Source organism: Zosterops lateralis, assembly GCF_965231275.1.
Source record: "Zosterops lateralis genome assembly, chromosome: 1".
NCBI classification, from domain to species: domain Eukaryota; kingdom Metazoa; phylum Chordata; class Aves; order Passeriformes; family Zosteropidae; genus Zosterops; species Zosterops lateralis.
In genome coordinates, this window is record NC_139762.1 from 127,489,010 (window position 1) to 127,507,765 (window position 18,756).

General features: G+C 41.5%; 2 protein-coding genes across 2 annotated transcripts in view; one reads left to right on the forward strand and one right to left on the reverse strand.

The window, feature by feature from the left end:
• Positions 1 to 2,794: 2,794 nt before the first annotated feature.
• TMEM64 (transmembrane protein 64) lies at positions 2,795 to 14,437 on the reverse strand. Its single transcript, XM_083868568.1, has 3 exons — positions 13,580 to 14,437; positions 7,848 to 8,003; positions 2,795 to 5,477 (listed from the first exon to the last, which is right to left on the reverse strand). Exons 1-3 carry the CDS (start codon positions 14,345 to 14,347, stop codon positions 5,289 to 5,291), a joined length of 1,113 nt encoding a protein of 370 aa, XP_083724694.1. The 5' UTR covers positions 14,348 to 14,437; the 3' UTR covers positions 2,795 to 5,288.
• Positions 14,438 to 14,445: 8 nt separating this feature from the next.
• NECAB1 (N-terminal EF-hand calcium binding protein 1) overlaps positions 14,446 to 18,756 on the forward strand; it is a gene marked incomplete at both ends in the record, with an annotated part of 81,357 nt that continues 77,046 nt past the window's right edge. The window contains one exon of the mRNA XM_083859909.1: positions 14,446 to 14,605. Coding sequence (XP_083716035.1) covers positions 14,446 to 14,605 — 160 coding nt within the window. The remainder of the gene's footprint in view (positions 14,606 to 18,756) is intronic.

An 18,756-nucleotide genomic window follows, 5' to 3' on the forward strand; every position in this document is an offset into this window, starting at 1 on the left:
TTGGACCTCTCTAGCTGAAGTTTAAAAAGCAGGCCCTGGAGGCAGAGGTGTGCAGCCAGCTGCTCTCCAGAATCTGAGAAACTCTCTCTGAGTGTTTACTCCAGCTCCTTCTGAGGCACCATCCCCCATAGCTGTAAAACACATCTGGAACAGTCATAAAAAGTCAAAGTTTAAAGCTTCATACTGCTGCCATTTCAGTGCTATTTACTTCCAGTAGTACCACCCCTACCCTTCTCCACGCTAAAAAATCCAACCAAAAGAAACAACCCTCCATCATCTGGGTACCTCATCAGCTATTCAAGCAAATTGTTACTCTCTCACAAAAATCAGAGAAGTCTATTAGTTTATTCCCCTTACCACCTACCATTTCTCACATTAAATGGAGAATATTTGTGATCTTAAGCAATCAAGTTTCTAAAGCACAGTGAAAATTTGTTATTACAACAGTTCATCACCACAGGCCTTTCCATCCTTCCTCCCACCCACCCACAGACTTTAAGGGAAACAGTTGCAGCTTACAGGGAACAGACAGAAACACCTCACATTCACCAAAGGGAGCCCAGGCACACTCAGGAACACCACTTTAGTACACTGATTTGTATCCCAGGTGATCTTACCCTGTTATTGGGACAAACTAAATCATTCTAATTTACAGAAAAGTAAGCAAAAGATTATTTCAGAAGTTAAGAGGTCTAAAAGTTAAAGCATGGTAGAATTCTCTAGAAGAGAAAATGCTGACCTGCCTCTAAGTGAGGCTACCCCGCTGTCCTGCCCTGGAAAGAAACAAAAGTTGTCAAAGGATTTGACAACTACAAAACCAAGGCACTTAGGTGTATTCAAAGCTCTGGCAACATTATGGTTAATTTAACTCTTCAAACTTCAAGCTGTGCTCAGATGATTATTTCTTTCCCTTCACTTGAACAACTTGCAGCTCTCTAAATTCCTCCTCCTGCAGAGGAGGGATGGGAAGCAGTGCACCACGGCCACCAATGCCAAACTGTGCTGGGCTGGAGGTTGCATGATGAAAAAAGACTTCTCACACTTGACTGGATGATCCAAGTTTTACATCCTCTTCACCAAAGCCAGTACTTAATTACCTTGACTGACATAGGCTTATGTGAGCTACATCTTGGGAACAGCCTCCCCAAAAGGATGACACCTAATATTCAGGTCTCAGGATCAGGTAGAACAAACCCTTCTGCTATCTAGCTAATGACTTTTTTTCTAAAACAAAGCAAAATCCCCAGTACATTAAGCCTGTTCTGCTAATTTCTTTAGCGATGCATCTGAAGTTCTAAATAATTAGAAGGAAAGTTAGAGGACATTTCACACTCACAACAGCAAATCTGGTTCAGCTAATTTCCCAGATGAATTGAGAATCCAGAGCCAACCAACCACACATTAGTCACTTGGCTAGCAAGGAGGACTTAACTTACACTAATGAATTTAGGACTTCATTAAAATGTAATTTTAAGTTTAGCAATACATCAGGATGATACATTGTAGTAGGAAAGGGACAGGATTGACACTGTAGACTCAGCTTCTTGCTACTTATCACTAATAAATTAATATAAATTAAAAATCAATACAGCAGAGTAGTGCAAGACAAATGCTAATGTCCATGAAGAGAGAATTTGTTAGACTCATCAATCCTGTGCTGCCAGGCACATCACTAATTCTCCAGGACTGGAGAGGACAGAGACAAGCTGCTCTGCACAGCAGAGCCAGAATTTGCATCAGCTCCTTCTGTAATCGATTCCTATTCCCTCATGCCCAAACCATCATCTTACGTGGACAGGACTAGTACCAACTTCAAATTATTGTGAGAAAACCTGTGACAGAGATACCCAAGTTCTTTACTTGTGCCATTAAAAAGAACTACAGTGTGAATGGCAACACTTTCATATTTCATCTTATTTATTATTTGCAAGGCAACTGATGACTCCAGTTATCTCAGCCAGTCAACATCCAAATTATATCAGCCTCAGATGGAAAGCTGAAAATGAACGCAAAGGATCCAGTATGGGTCGAGCCACAGGGGAGCAGTTTTTCTAAGAGCAGCTTTTCCATTCTTCAAACTTGACCTCAGCAATGCTTGCTCAAGTTATTGTGCAAAAATCAGTATGAAAATAGTATTTCAAGCTCTGGGACAAAAAAGGCTTTTTCTCACAGATGTTTAGTCAAAAGTTAAATTTTGACAAATTTACCACACAGTTGCACTTACCACAAGGCAGAAAGAAAACTGGTGCCATTCAGCTGAGATTCTTTCTTTACGACTTGCCCTTTAGGTATTTTTCAAATACAAAATGCAGAAATGTCACCATCATGACAAGTCAGAAAATATTCTCGAAGGTGACTTGCCACATACTGTTTAAACTAGATTCATACCTTTGTGAATTTTAACTAGACTAAGTAGGGAGGCTATCTGAAAGAAATAATAATTACATCACTTTTATTACTGTTATGTTCAGAAATATCAATCCTCTTGCAGTTTTGTAGCATGTTTCTCATAAGCACATGTGTACTTATCCTTCCATCAAAAAGGCAGCTGCAAATACCAAACATTTAAAGTATCTAATAGAATTAAGCATGTATTTAATTAAACAAAAGTAAAAATCTAGTCTATTTCCCTTGTCAGTAACTCCCCACCCATGGAATTCGTCCTTAAAGTCTAACTTGTTTCTCCTTTGATCAGACAATTATCTTTGCATGGCTGCATAAAGATAAGACTACACTGCACCTTCTTTCCAACTACATCACAGCAACTTAAACATTCAATACATATTACTTTAAAGAAATTTGAGTGAATTTATTGTATAAAATTATGATTGGCATGGTACAGAAAAGTTCCTTTTAATGCACATTTCCCATTAACTTGTACACAAATATTACAAGTATCAAGCAAAATGCAAAAGTCTTAAGAACTAATTCCATACTACAAAAAGTGTTCACATAGTGAAGTTACTCTGGTTACAAAATGTCATGGAAATAAAAGCACTTCAAAATACGTATTTGGGAAATGTTTCGAATATCAACGCAACCTTAAGTTAGTTAAAAAATGCAAGGAAAGAGATATCCTCTTCAAAACACTATTGTTCATTTGGCAAGATGGAGCAAAGTTCAGATCAGTTCACTGAAGGACTGTTCTTTACAAGAAACAAACAAAAAGAAAAAACTCTTTAGTTAAGAAAGGACTCAATTATACTATGATGACAAATAACGCCATCAAAAAGTTATCTGGCTCTCTTGTTTTCACACAGGAGCTGTCAGAGGCAGAGATGTGTAAATGAACACTTCCAGGTAGATACAGATTGCCTTTTCAAAAACCAACCAACCAATCAAAACTAAACCCAAAACCAAATGAAACCAAAACAAAAAAACCCAATCAAACCAGCCCCCTCCCCATTAAAAAAAAAAAAAAAAAAACCAAACAAAAAAAAAAAAAAAAAAAAAAAAAACACCAAAAACAAACCCCAAGCCCCAAAACAACAGAAAGGAGACAATCTGAACTTTGTTGCTTTCATTGAACTAGTTCAGTTCTTTAGGTCACAGGACCCAAGGACACCAATCTGCAAAGGATACAGATTTAAGGAACAAAATGGAACTCCAAGTATGGAGGAACTCGCAGATGTTCGGTTCCGCCAGTGCCGCACGTCCTCTCAGTAAGGCTGTCAGAGGTTCTCACATCTCTGCTTCCCAATGGCCTTGAAGACCCACTGTTCTCGAGGAGACAAAAATGCTTGGACCATATAACCAACCTTACAAAAAGGAGGCACAGCTGTACTATTAGAAAATAACACAAAACTTTGAGGACTGAAAGCATCCTTAAAAACTCACGTAAAATAACTACAAAAGAAGCCATACTTTACATTATTTTTGTATCAGATGACTTGCGTGTGTTTGAGCCATTGAACATTGGTATGTATATCTACATGAAACTCACATGTACAGAACATTGTGTTCAGGCATTGTAGTTGTTTTTCTTTTAGACACACACACACAAGTTACTGTCAGGTTATCCAGTCTATTTAAATGCAGTGAAAAACAGTCTACAGCAGGCGTAAAAGGAGCAGTATCCAATACAGTGTTGTCTTGCAAAAATGGAGTCAGAATTCCTGAGTCTCAGAGACATTGCTGTCCTCTCCACTACTGGATTATTTCTTTTTCCAAGGAGAACCTCTAGTTTTCGTTTCTTCACTCTGATGAAATTTGTAATAGATTGTGTCTTTTAAAAAATGTAAAACTAGTACAAAAGATGTGCCAACCAAAGTGAATTTTTAAAGCTTTTTAAAGGGAGAGGGGATTCACTTACAAAATAAAGGCCACCTTCTTGTAAAATTAGTACTGCTAATATCCCTTCATTCTGTTTAGAGCAGAGATTTAGCTCCCTGTTCTAGAAGCCTTACCACACGCAGTCATGTGAGCTCAAAAACTTCATCCTTTTAACAATTAAAAATTTCATATATAGGACTAACGTGGAACAGCCCTTTGTTACAATCACCAAGGTGGCAAAACCAATTAAGTGTCATTCAAATAGTCATTGCAATCTAACTTCTGCATTTTCCCTTGTACTTTGCATATTACACAGTGTAACTTAAAATGTAATTTAAGAGCACTTCAGTCCCACAATGTAGGATTTAAGCTTGTGTCAATACATTTGCATGGCTCTGCAACATTTGTAATGACTTAGAAAAATACATTCAACCAAAACTTTATATAGGGTTCTATCTTTTTTCGAAATCAAAAATTAAGAAAAAGCCAAATGGTCCCATCGTTAGCTAAATGATACACTCCAAGTTCTGGAAGCAATTCCAAAGCAAAAGCACATTCAATAATAACATACATTGAATTGCATACTTTCTCATTCACCTTTATCAGTAATAAAATTCTACTGTATATAATTATTTAGCCTTATAAATAATGCTAAGCAGAAAAATATTTACCTCTGTGCTACTTTTTTGTTTATAGAAGCATTTCTCAGTTTATAGGAGCAAAGGGAAAAAAAACTAAAGTGCAGACTACAGGCCATGACAGGCATAATAAATGACCAAAGGTGTAGCCAAATTTGCATTTACATCTTAAGTTACTTTACCATCTTCCTTGTCTTGCTAGAAGTCACCCCATGTGCAATTAAAGAGCTGGTCGGTTGGTTTGTGCCACAGTACAACCTGTAATCACTTGTAATTTTTTTAAAATCTACTTCAATTGTCCATAGATATTTCTAGGCAAGGTTCAAGATATTTCTCGCTCAGGTTCACAAAACCTTACTTAGTCATTAATACCTGAAATCACACAATATTGACACCCCCTCCAGAGAATGTCCTCTTGTTGCAGTATGTGGTTGAGCCATTGATGCTTGGCTGAGTGTCTTTAACAAGCGACGTTTTCATTTCCATTTCACAGGCTACAATAGCTGCATTGAGTTCCACTTGAGCCCGGTGGACGACATAAAACGAGAGTCCTATGCTTATGACAATCTGCAAATAAAACAAGAGTGTTGTAGGCTGCATAGGCTGTGGGAATGCATACAAACCAACTGATCTGAGTGAAACAATAAACTGTCAATGCAAAAATTCGTAAGGCTCAAAAGCTTCACAGGCAAGACACTGGGAGATGCATTTAGCCCACGAGCAGCTCTAAACCTACATATGCTAACAATGGAACCAGCATATCAGTACACAGACATTACATAGAACTTAAAATATTTATATAAATTAAAAAGACAGGCTTCTTTCTTTCTGTTGAAATCCATATACTTGTTATAAAGCAATCCTTTCACCTTCTCTCTTCAATAAAACATCAGTCAAGTTTTTAGCTGAGATCCTCCTTAGAAAAAAAACAAAAGATAAAACCTTCAAGTGAAAATCAAGGTCTCATGACTAGTGAGAGTGTCTTTGAAAGAAGTAACTTCCTCTGCCTTTTTTAAAGAACATTAACTAGCTGGAATCTGCAGCTTCCTTTCAAAAAGGCCAAGAAGTTATATAACTCACAACAGAACCTAGAGTTCTGAGTCTAAAACCTGGACTTCTTTACTAACTGTAGGGCTATGTTTTCTTTAACATTGAGGACTATTGCTTAAAACACCTGTCAGCATGGCAGAGGGTGCTGGAATATCACTGAGTAAGACAACTGACAAGCATGAACACAGGACAACTGCAGCTGGAAGGCACCCTGGAAGTCTCTAGCCCAACCAGCTGCTCAGAGCAGGACTGGCTGTAAGATCACAACAGGTTGCTCAAACCTTTTGTCCAGTCAGGTCTTGAAAAGTGTAAAAGGACGGAGATTTCACCACTTCTCTGGGCACTCTGCTCCAGTGTTTGACTACCCTTGTGGTGAAAATGATGTTCCTCACCAATTTATGTTACACATTTCAAAAGCTGGCCAATACAAGATTCACAATGATACTACAGACACTAGTTTTTTTAATAGATAGGGAAATTTCTATTCTAGAAGTTACCCAAATATTTAAATTTGATTTGGTTTAGAAAGATTACTACCAGTAACCTAGCTCCCTAGATAAATAATTATATATATATATATATATATATATACATGGACAACCATGAAATGTGAAGGATTTTCAGAGCTATTTACTAAACCAAAATTCCATCAAAGCTCATTCAGGCAAAGCACTCGACAGACACCTGAGACACAGCGGAAGAATGTAAATTTCTCCACTAAAGCCCTCCCCTTCAGTTATTCAGTCACATCCCAAGGACTGGTCCCAAGAAGGTTAGTACTCCTCTTAAAACATTCAGGCTATCCAGCTACCACTTCCCTGGGCAACGCTTATGTAACAACCTATATGAGCTGTAAAGGAGAGTCAATGTCAATTAAATATATATATATATATGGGGAAAAAAAGAAAAAGACCACTAAAAACTACTACCTTGGAAATAACATTTCATTCCTAAAATAATAGCTGATCAAGAAATCATTTATGTTCTCTTTGGCCTATCAAGACTATGGACACAAATGCCACAGTTACGAAGGCATTTTAAATACTCATAACCATGTTTCACGAAAGCTATAAATGATATGTTCCATATAAGAGCACACAAATTTCAGGGTAAGGGGGGAAGGTATGTTTAAAATGGGCCTAAGACTTAGTTTTCTATGTTAGCATTATTAAACATCAGCTTTATGATTGTAAAACCTGAGGAACAGAAACTACTGCAGCACCTACTGGAAGTCTGCAAACCATGGTAATTGCTAGTCAAGCACAGCTTGAAGTACTGTCATTCTCAGAGGAGGTTTTAATATATAATATAATTCTGAAATACTCATAACCGTCTCACACTTAAGGCTTACACCCAAAATTTACTGATAAATTATTTCAAGAGTTAAGGTCATGTAAAGGTACTTGATATACCTCTCATTAATTCTAATTAGTTAATTGTAATCCTCTAATTAATTGTAAAATTAGGATATTCTGATTTAGGTATTAGAAAAATAGTACTTTACAGCATTCTTAATCTTGAATATCTATACAAAATGGCTATGCTGAGTGTTAACAGTGAACAGTGCATGGTGCTGGGTCTACACATATAAACTTTTACCTAAGGGTGGTTTAACAAGTCTAAAATTCAGCAGATTACCCTAGAAGGCAAGAGAAGAAAACTTACCAGGAACTGTGTCAGAAAAAGAGAACACTGAGTGAGTTCTGCCTTGTGTTTTGGTGAGGTGTGAGAGAATCATACTTTTCTCAGAGCATAAAACAAAGTCTAAAGCAATCAGTACACTGGGAATCCATTTTTCTGGGCATCTAGCAGTCAGCAGAAATAAATCAGAGAGACAGACAGACAGCACTGTTACCAAGGTCTAAGAAAGCAATTGTTTTAACTGACCTGTAAACCGAACACAAAATAGCCACTGACACTTTGCTCTGCAATCACGTCCTCCATGGTGCGCAAGGTGGTGCCCAAGTACGAGTTCAGGAGCTGAGTAGGAAGCAGTCCAAGTGAAGAAGCCATCAGGTAGTTGGGTAGTGATAAATCTGTAATCTGATTAAAAAGAAAGAGTAAGAAATCAAAAGCAGCTCCAGCACAATCTATGTGTACAAACAACTAGATTACCACTTCCCACAACCATCCCTGCAAAATCATGAAAGAATATCCTACATTCCTTCACTGAAACTTTGATTCAAGCACAGGGGGAAGATAATAGAAGGAAAGAGTATGTATCTAGTTTTCACCTGGCTTTTTTGAAGTTTCTAGGTTTAATTTAATTTCACCTTATATTACAAAACATCTCCGTGCAACGGTCATTAACTAGGGGTGAGATTTCACTGTTTCCCTGAAGATATTTATTTTTACCTGGTGAACGGAGACCTTGGATTTACAAGAATTTACTTGTGAGAAGAAATCACTTTATTGAATGTGAAGGCCTAATGCAAAAATCTATCTCTTTTGATTTTTACATGTACAGCAAATACTACAAGAAGTAATTGTTCAAAATGTCATTGTATTAAACATGATCCAGGTAAACAGAATGGCAGATACAATTTTTCCTTGCTGGGCAAGTTATGAGCTTATCAAGATGGACATCTTTCCAGGATCCCTATGAGCAATATCCATCTATATCTATACTGACATATATAAGTATAGTTAAGATTGCCTACCAAAGGCATTTTGCATCTCCTTCAATTAGTGAACAAAATAGTACACGGAGCTATAGGTTTTATTCCTTTCTCTGGAGAAAACACTAATAATAAGTCAGTATTTTCTTCCCTTTGCTGTGAAGTTTCTATTCTGTGTCAATAGGTGGACGTAGGAGCTTACATGGGAACTAAGTACACAGTACCAGCTAAATTAGTATCAGCGGCCATCGGGAAATGTTAAAGGCAAGCGTCATGAGATCAGAAGATATTTATATAAGAAAAAACAAAACAAGAGGAAACTGGGTTAAAAATGAGTATGAAAACTATCATTTTGGAAACAAGCAGTTCAACAAATTTTCCAGACAATTCACTTGATAATAACAGAGATCTAATTAAGAACAGCCCTAACACTGAGAGCCTACGTGGAAATTATTGACCTTGCCAGTTTTGTACAATGTTGAAGACCAAAGAATAGCAGCAATGTTACTCATTTCATCATGCTATTCTTAAAATAAACTTTAGTTACTGTGAAAGTCACAGTGCTGAATTCTCAGAGCTCCAAGCAACATCAGTGGAAAGTTTTTGGGAGGAAGGGCAATGGAGGAGCAGAATGCAATGAAGCATAAAGATTAAGAATAATTCACTGGAACAAGACCCAGTGAGCCATTTCCAAACTTCACGCTGCATATTATACTTCCTGAAATATATACCAGCACCACAAATATTATATTTCCTTCTGTAGACAAGATTAATTTAGATTTATAATGAAAAAGGATTACATAATTATGTCAGAACTTCACATTTGACCAATACTTTCAAAAGACCTTTTTAAACATTGTTGTAATCTGGGCCATGGAATAAGAATGCACAGTCCAAACTTCCCATATTGCCAAGGGAATGAAGGAGCTGCTATTAAAAGTTTCTGAAATACTAATGCAGAGGCAAGATTTGCTAAGTAGGACACTATCATTACATCTAATGGAGCTGGGAAACTTCCCAAAGATTGCTTTAACACTCTTGGCACCTCTCTCATTTCTGTAGATATATTAAGGACACTTCAGTTGCAAAGCAACATATCTGCACATCTGGATGTGTCCTGAAACAACTGGACCTCCCGAGTCATGAAGGAGATTGTTTCCAAATGAAGGGGAGGCTGCCCCAGTAGATACACTGAACTGCAGCAGCTTGTGCTTCCCACTGCAATGAAAGCTAAGGAGAGGGTGAGAAAATTTTTGAGTTGCCCTTTTAACTAAACTGTAAGTTTAGAGCTAATTTTCCTTTCCCCAGAATGCAGAAGAAGTGGACAGCATCCCTGCCTAAGAAACTTGAGAAATCATCAATAAAACTTACAGACTTTTCTTTCTAGGAACTTTACCTGTTCTACGAACCTGCGAGACTAGTATCTGCATGGCCAGTCTGCCCAACAGAGCCTACCAGGGCTCTGCTTCTGGTGAAAGCTCAGACCAGCAAAAATTAACCCTGAAATTCTAAATGAAGCATGGATGCAATTGTATTATGGGCCATAAGAGAAATGCATTTAAATCATAATCAAATAGAATTAAGGACTACCTAATTGCACTGATAACAATAGCCAGAAACTCCTCCATTAAGCCTTGGATAGGCTTTGTCCTGTGGAACTTGTGTGCATTCTCTGCAGCTGACATCTTTGGTTCAGCTCTGTCAAAGAATAAATGCTTCTGTCAAAACCTTGCTGGGGGCTCCCATGCCTTTAGGGATTGCAGCACAGCTTCTCTTCCCTCAGTTTACAAATCCCTGTGTTTCAGATCAGGTAGGCTTCGTGACCAAGGGCAAAGGATAACTCTGGTGCTTTTTCCTCAAAAAAAAAGCCCAAAACAACCCCCCCTCCCCCAGAAACACCCCTTCCCCCACCTTCCTTGGAAAAAAAAAAAAAAGCCAATACCGCCCCCTCAAAAAAATCCCAGTATATTTAAAAAAAAAACAAAAACAAACAGCTGCCAACTTTTGAACAAGCAGAGGAAGCACTGTGCATGTTCTTGCAAAAGCAGGTACCATTTCTTCAACTCTAACTTGATTGTATGCATTTCTGCACCCAGAGGTGCAAACTTAAATATTCAGATTTTTTAAATCAGATTATTTCTTTCATGCAATATTCCCCTTGAATAGGGGGAAAAAGTATGAAATCCCATCCAACCTACATCTGGCAGTACAAATAACCAGTTTGCACAAATCTCACTCCAAGAACAAACTCGTGGGAAGATGATGATAACCTGCATACCAGGCCTCCTTACAGACCTGCCTTCCAAACACTCCAGTGTTGCCAAGGTGAGAGAGCTGTGCGTGGGCAAACACACAACTAAGAGCCATCAAACCACCCCAGCAGCCCAGGCCACTTTGGCAACAGGAGTGATAATTAGGCAAAACTCACTCAAAAGAGAAATACAAACATGCTTTCAGTTAGCAAGTGCTATATTCTAGAAAGGCAAGCAAATGCATTACCTCACCCCTCTCCTATCAGCAGAATGACCTTTTAAGATGCAAGATCTTCATGTCTGGCTGCTGAGACGCTAAGGAATTCGTGTTAATTTTCTTCTTGTGCTGTTTCACTTGATATGATTCCCTCACTAATCAAATCCTAAGAAGCTCTTCCATCTTTCCCTACGCCCCCTACAAGTCAACCTCCCAAAAGCCCTCAGCAGATGGTACCTGCCACCGAACAAGTGTCTGTAGAAATCATTTAATCCCAGCCCTGCAGATGACCCTGCTCACATCAAGGTTATGCCTTTCCACCAACCTCATGTGTCACTTCCTTCCCTCTCTCTCATTAAAGTATGCTCAGTATCTCCAGTTTACTTAAAAATATTCACATAGAAAACATGCATAGACCAGACCACTGGAAAAATAAAGATGTGTATTTTTTCTCAAGCTCACTGTTGTTTAAAAATTAATCCATTTCAAATTCATTGCTGGAGTTGCTAGCATGGGAAAACGCATTTTAAACTTAAAACTAGTGTTAGGTTTTTAAATAAGTGAGAAATGGCAGCTTGGTCTGTGTAGGCAGAAAACTGTATTTTTTATGTAACTTAAACTTGACTCAAAATGAGGAACTCTCTTGAATTCCTAGATTTGTATGCATCACTTTTCAGTGATCCGGTAGCTTATATTAAATGTTCTCAGTGAAAATTTGAGTATACACTGTGCTTTATTTGACTATGCTATAAAGTAGTAAATCAGGAGTAATAAACATAACCAAACTAAAATTAGCAAAAACCATCCAAATTACTTGGCATAACTCAGGCATCTGGTTTCATTTAATTTCCTATTATTTTAACACTGAAACCATCCACTTGGAAAGAAAATTATTTAGCCTGCAGAATATGGAGAATACAAACCACAATGATTCACAACATCATTTTAATATTGAATTGGCCTGAATACTCTGCTGAATCGTGTTTCTACCAGAAGGGCTATGCCAGGAAGGAAATCATTTTAATTTGGTAATTCTCTGGTCTGTTCTTCAGATCCAACACTACTCTACATCATCTGCTAACTACCACAAGTGACAGCCTGAAGCTGTGAACAACCAGAGCACAACAGCTCTTCCCACTTTAGGAGGGTCACAGCACAGCAGAAGCTTCATCTGCCACACCGGACCCTGGGCTCCAGGAGGGACCCTGCTCCCAGCTGGACAGGTCTGAGCCTTTTCAGGTTAACAAATAAAACAGCAGAGGTTCAGCTGTTCACTTTCTCATCCTTAACAAGGAAATAGATAAAAGATCTGCTTCAAAACAAATTACAAGTTACTACAGCTCTTATGGATCGAGATTACAGCTCTGGAGATGAATGCTCCAGTACACACAGTTTTATATACAGCAATTTAAAATATTTGGTGTGGACGTTACACCCCAAAATTGCATGGATTAAATTTTACTTGAAAAACTAATTTGGTATTCGGTGACCTACTAATTGCAGCCAGATGATTCTGTCAAAATTAAGCAAGTGCTTCAGAAGGGTACAGAATCAGGACTGCAGACAGGGAAAGGAAGGCGAGCTATAAGAAAGTGGAAGACCAAAACAAGTGTTTAGACAGTCACTTATGTTAAAGAACATACAAGTTACTGATAGCATTTAAAGTATTTCACAACCCAGTTTGCTTTGTTTTGATTTCACCAAGTCAGCAGATAAAACTGAGGCATAACACAGCCAAAACCAGACCCTTCAGACAAAGTACTCGGGAAGCAATAAGGGTCTGTAATTGTCATCAGCAGCATGACAATACTAAAAAAAAACACCTTCCACGTTCTTCATTACTTTTTCCTTTAAGATGACCAAATGAATGTACCAACGTTCACCTGAAAGTAGAAAGGAAGACTAACCCTTTTCCAGACACAAAACTAACTAAACTTCAAACTAACTTTCAGTGCCACTCTCTAGTACAGTCCCTTTTACAGGTCTGAGCCTACATCCTGCTCTGCCCAAAACCTGCAACCTGCCTTGTGTGCATGGACTTAACATCCTGCATGGATTTGCCAGATGCATGGTACAAAAACCAACCACACCGAGAAAGAATTTTAATCTGTCCACTTCTTTCCCTCCAACATGATTACTTCTGTTAAGTAGTTTAAGAAGATCTGGCAAGAGTTTTCCTCAACTATCGCCAGGTTTTAAAGCAGATCACTTTAAAAACACACTTCGTAACTGTTGAGTTCTCCACAAATTCTGTGGAGAATCACCTTGGTGATTCTAACACCAGAATATAGTATTGAAAGATGAGAGAGTAACTCTAACTCAACGCCAGTGAGCAAGGCATCTCAAAAATCTGCCTGTCCTCCCTGTGCATGCACCGAAGAGCAGGCAGAGAGGGCTGTTTTTACTGTTAAGAGAAAGAAACCATGGTTTGATCACAGGAAAGGAGACAACCCCTACTAATGACAGCAGCCACTAAAGACATCCTGCCAGCCCTTGTGGAACAAGGCGCACAGCACAGGCGGGGGGACTCACCGCGAAGACGGCGTTCTGCAGCCCGAAGGGGATCAGCGTCAGCCGCGACAGACACACCACCTTGAGCCCGCTGCCGCCCTCCACCACACGGACGATGGCGCTGAGGGTCCCGCTGCCCTGGATCCTGGCCCGGGCCCAGCGGGACAACAGCCGCCTGCAGGCCACGTGGGCCACACAGGTGCCGACGAGGACGCCGAACACCATCAGCCCCATGCCCAGCACGAAGCCGTAGAGGTATCCGGCGGCCACGTTGAGCAGGATGTAGCCCCAGCCGCAGGGGAAGGAGACGACGATGAAGCCCACGGTGAAGAGCAGCACGCCGGCCAGGCTGTCCAGGCTCTCGGCCCAGAGCAGCAGGTCCCGCAGGTACTGGCGCACCAGGGCCAGCGAGGCGAGGCAGAGGGCGGCCAGGACGCAGAGGCTGAGGCAGCTCTTGTACCAGCAGGTGCCCGGCAGGCAGCAGGAGCAGCGCCAGCCGCGGGCCTCGGCCAGCCCGTGCCCGCCGCCGCCGGGCTGGGGCAGCTGGCAGAGCAGCAGCTCGGCGGGCGGCAGCCCGTCCTGCTCGGCGCAGGGCCCCAGCAGCAGCCCGCCAGCCCCCGCCGCCTCCGCCGGGACCGAGCCCACGGTGTCCCCGCCGCCGCCTCCCGCCGCCGCCCCGGCGGCCCGGGACAGCCAGCGGCCCAGGTCCTGCCGGGCGCCCTGCGCCGCCGCCGCCTGCTTCACGGCTCGGGAGAGGAGCTGCAGCGCCGCGGCCCCCGCGCCCCGCATTCCCCCGGCCCCGGCGCCGCCGAGCCGCGCAGCCCCTTCGCTCCCCGCCTCCCCACGCAGCCTGCGGGCAGGGGCGGCCGTTCCCTCATCGCCCCGCCATGGCCCGGCTGCCGAGCCCGGCCGAGGGCCGGCCGGGGGCGGGGAAGCGGCGGCGGGGAGGGCGGGGAGGTGGGGGCCGAGGGGCCGCGGCGGCCTCCGCGCCGCCTCCCGCCTGGGCCGCGCCGCCTCCCGCCTGGGCCGCGCCGCCGGGGCTGCGGCGTTAGACGACGGCGGGGCCGCTCTCCCCGTCCCGGCAGCGGCGGCCCTGGCGGAGCGCGAGTCCCGGCGGGCGGCGGCAGCGACGGCGGCGGCAGCACCGGGGCTCCATCTCCCCGCGCCGGGCTCCCGCTCCCGCTCCGGGAAGCGCCTTCTCGGAACGGCGGTGCCGATGTGGCAACGCCGGGAGAGGGAGGGAGGAGGCCGGGCGAGGCTCCGGGGGCAGCAGCGCCCGGCCCCGCTGCGGGGCTCGGCGGCGGCTCCGGCAAGGCTCCTCCTCCCGCCCCGCCCCGGGAGCGCCGCCCCAGCGGGGCCGGGGGTGCCTCAGGAGGGTTTGGTGTGCCTCAGGGGGCCCGGGTGTGCCTCAGGGGGGCCGGGTGTGCCCAGCGAGGCCCCGCCGCCCGCCTCGCCCCCTCGGCCCCGGGGGCCTCATACCGCATTCCCGGCAGAGCCATAACCGGCAGGAGCCGCGCTGGAAAGCGGGTTGTTTTCCGGCAAGGGAGCGCGGGGTTCAAGCATCGCTGGCTGTGCTGTTATTTTTGTGCTCCTTTGACACGCCGGCCACTCTCCGTCTCTTGTGTGAGGGCTTTGTACCGCGAACAGCCCGGCTGTCTCCTCTCCACCCGCGGCCGGAGTTGGGCCCAGGGGCGGCCTCCAGGTCAGGTCAGCGGGGCTCACAGGCCTGAAGGCTCCGACACACTTTGGGACTGTTTGAGGTGGAATGTCGAGCCATTTTTGAGCTAGAAAGAAAGAAACGGCCTGGATATGCAGTGAGGGCTCCGTTTAGAGCGGTGTTTATTCGGGAGCCTCGCCGAGGCTCGATAGCTTCGTAGGTCGCTTTTGCTCTGGCAAGGTTCAGAAAGGGTTTGTTTTCTTTACAACGTGCTCCAGTGGAGTTATATTCCCCTCATATATATTATGAGAAATTTGCAAGCGTATATAAAATGAGAATACTTGTAGGTTGTAAAGGTTAGAGGGTGATCGGAAACAAACAAACAAGCAACATCTCAAAATGAAGAACGTGTTTTAAATGCTGCTAGTATGCACTTGCAAAATGCAATGGTGGAAACAATATAATCCGGGCAATCCAACAAATCAGCCTAAGAAAATGACAGATCTCTTCGAGAGCCAACAGCAGAATAAGAAAATCCTGGGGGACTCTGTACAGCAGGGAAATTGCAGATAAATGTCTCCAGAATAACTTGCTTTCTTGCTGTTACCTCTGTCTGAATGTGAGCATTTGATTTTGTATGCAGTCTTTGCCTATGATGTAAACACAAGCAAGGCATACATCCAGAATTATAATAATAATAATGGCAAGAAAACCCTGCACTAGAGCTTGTAAAGGATGATGGGCATGCTTGTACATTCAGTAAGGCATTTCAGCAAACGGGGCGGCTGGAAGTTCAGTAGAAGAAAAAGAAGACAGAATATTAATTTCTGGTTTTATATTAAGAGCACATATGTCTTTGATGTGGATTCAGCTTGTGTATATTTTTGTTCAGTTTTATTCAGTTACTTCCATAAAACAGGAAAAAGTCTGAGTGGAAATGTCTAACAGTTACATGCTTTACACTGCCCCTCCGTTGCTGTATTTAAAGTGCAGAACCTTGTGCTCTGAGCTGTCACTGTAAAAGCTACAGTGTTCTGTATTTATAATCACAGAAGATGTACTTGAAAAGTGACTGCAAGAGAGTATGAAGAACATAACGGTCTATCTAAGTGACAGTTTTAATATTACACTCTAACCTATAAAAATCCCCTAAAAAACTAGTTATGGTCTGCCTTACTAGTCAGTGAATCATAGAATGTTCCTGTAGCATGGATGATGCAGTTGCAATGATATAAGCAAGGCAAGATCTGTAGGGAAAAGCAGCTTTCTTTGCAAATCAGTGTACTTAAAAAGTAGTCAAGCTCTTGAGCACACAGCTCCTGGACAAACATTTGTTCTCCAAAAAAGATAACACTTTTTGTTTGTTTTTCCTTTATCTCCAGGTAGATTAGTTGATTTAGTGAATAATTTGCAGCAAATGCTGTCTAACCTGTTCTTTTAAAAAGCGCAACTGTTATCTTTGTTACTTTTGGAAATTATTTGAAGTAATAGGAATAAAAATTACAAGTTTGGTTCATATAGGTTTAGATTATTGCATTACATCAACTAATATTGCTCCTATACTTCCTTAGACAGATCTAATTACTTTGATTTTCTTTATCTCATCTATCATTTGAGCTGTTTTCTTACCTATTTTTATATTTTGTCCTTTCTCAATGAATACTTGTAAAACTGAGAGGCACAGGGTAACAGCTGGCATACTGTCCTGCTTCAAGAAAAGATGTTTCTGTAGAAAGATGTTCTCACAATTATATAGATGGATATTGAAGAATTTTTGTCAGACAGGTGTTTTTTCCAGGCCTGTGATGCAGGCCGAAGATACTTCCTTGTCCTGGCACAAGCAACTGAGAAATGCTATTTTGTGTTTTGAAACTATGATTCTTCTGTCTCATTTTTTTTATTTGAAGGACTATTATCATGCAAACACATCCAACTAAGCATGTGAGTCATCTTACTGAAAGGAAAGGCATGACTCATTTAGGTCCATGCTACTGGTCTATACTGAATAGGGACCCTGAAGATGGGGAGTAGGACACATTAAGCCACAAATCAGGACCTAAAATAGTTCTGAAGCTCCTGAAAACTTGCCATAGTTATTTCTGAATTGCTTTTTGGGAGGAAGAAGCAGGACTTTTTTGAGAAAATTATATTAAGAGTCGTAACACCCATGTACTTATAAATGTCTGTTAGTTCTGCCAGCATTTACTGTGATGATCCTTTGGTGGGAAGTGCAGTATTGACTAATCTATGTCAGGAGTAACAATTCTTGGGCCACAGCAGGCTCATCTATCTGGCCTTCAGTCTTCCTTGCATCCTTGATTCCTTTACATCCATTAGAAGGAAGAAACTCATTCAGGGAACACACTTTTTACTGTTAAGCAAAGTATGAGTTGCAAAGATGTGGGAGATGGTATTAGCAAGGAGTGAGTCATGACCAGAGAAATTATTCTGGTAGACCAAGTTAGGTCAGCAAGCCATAGCTTGGGTTCCACTGATTTGGAATGTATTTCAAATATGTGCGCACTCACAGTTTTGTCAACATGAATGACAAGTGTGCTGAAGGAAAACAAGGTATCATGTAGCATTCTATGACATTGCTTGAATTCCCCATGAAAGGTGATAGCTCTGAAGTTACTGCATCAGGAACAGGAGGTATAAGAGGAGAAAGGGCACTATTAGCAACTTGGGATTATCCAATATTTTAATTTTTTTTGACCAATATCTATCAAGATGTAACAATTTTTTTGTTACTTTTACCAGGAGCTACCTAGTATGGAAAAGTTCTTTATATAAAAGATACAAACACAAAAAATTAAATACCCATAAACTTCATTTAATGTATCCCTGAAAGAGTTTTTAAGTCTTGGGGTGAGAATCCAGATTGTGTTATTTTGCAGCTTGATTTATTAGGTGTCTACAGAAACTTTATTACTTGATATAATCCCAGTTTTCCAGATAAGTGTCATAGAATCGTGTTAAAAACACTGAAGGGTTTTTTATACTATCATAAACTCAAATAATTCAGAAAATGAATCTGTTTATTTTCATACATGCTTCTACTTAAGAAATATGGTTTATACAAGGAATTTACAAGAACCATTTCAAACCAATTTGATTACAACTGTATGTAAGGCATGAATAAAAATGAAATAAAGTAATCAGTGTGCTGGAATTTTTGCATTGAAGAGAAAATTCTGAGACTTCACTCTGGTATGACTTACTAGGTAAGTAGTAATACATCTAAAACAAGTCCATTTCTGTAGAAGTGAAGATTTTTTATATTCATTAGAGTGTCCTAGACCAGAAAGAGGAAATGAGAAACCTTAAACATCCATAGATGTAAGGCAAAAATACAGCCACATACTTGGTATGTCTATAGCTGCCTTCACCTGTTGCAGTAATGGAAAACTTAAGCTAATTAATCTGAAAGACCCACATGGAATTCTTCCTTGGAAAAGGATATCCTTTGGTTGGCAGAAGAGATCTCTGCCACTTTTTCATTCCCTGAAATGACTACTTTGTTGCCAAAAAAATTGCATTA

Bases quoted from the DNA above. Each gene is read 5' to 3' on its own strand.
- TMEM64 (XM_083868568.1), bottom strand. From the start codon at position 14,347: ATGCGGGGCGCGGGGGCCGCGGCGCTGCAGCTCCTCTCCCGAGCCGTG. The intron at 8,004-13,579 runs GTGAGTCCCCCC...CTTTTTAATCAG, and splicing joins TGCAGAACGCCGTCTTCGCG to ATTACAGATTTATCACTACC. The intron at 5,478-7,847 runs GTCAGTTAAAAC...TTTTATTTGCAG, and splicing joins ATTTTGTGTTCGGTTTACAG to ATTGTCATAAGCATAGGACT.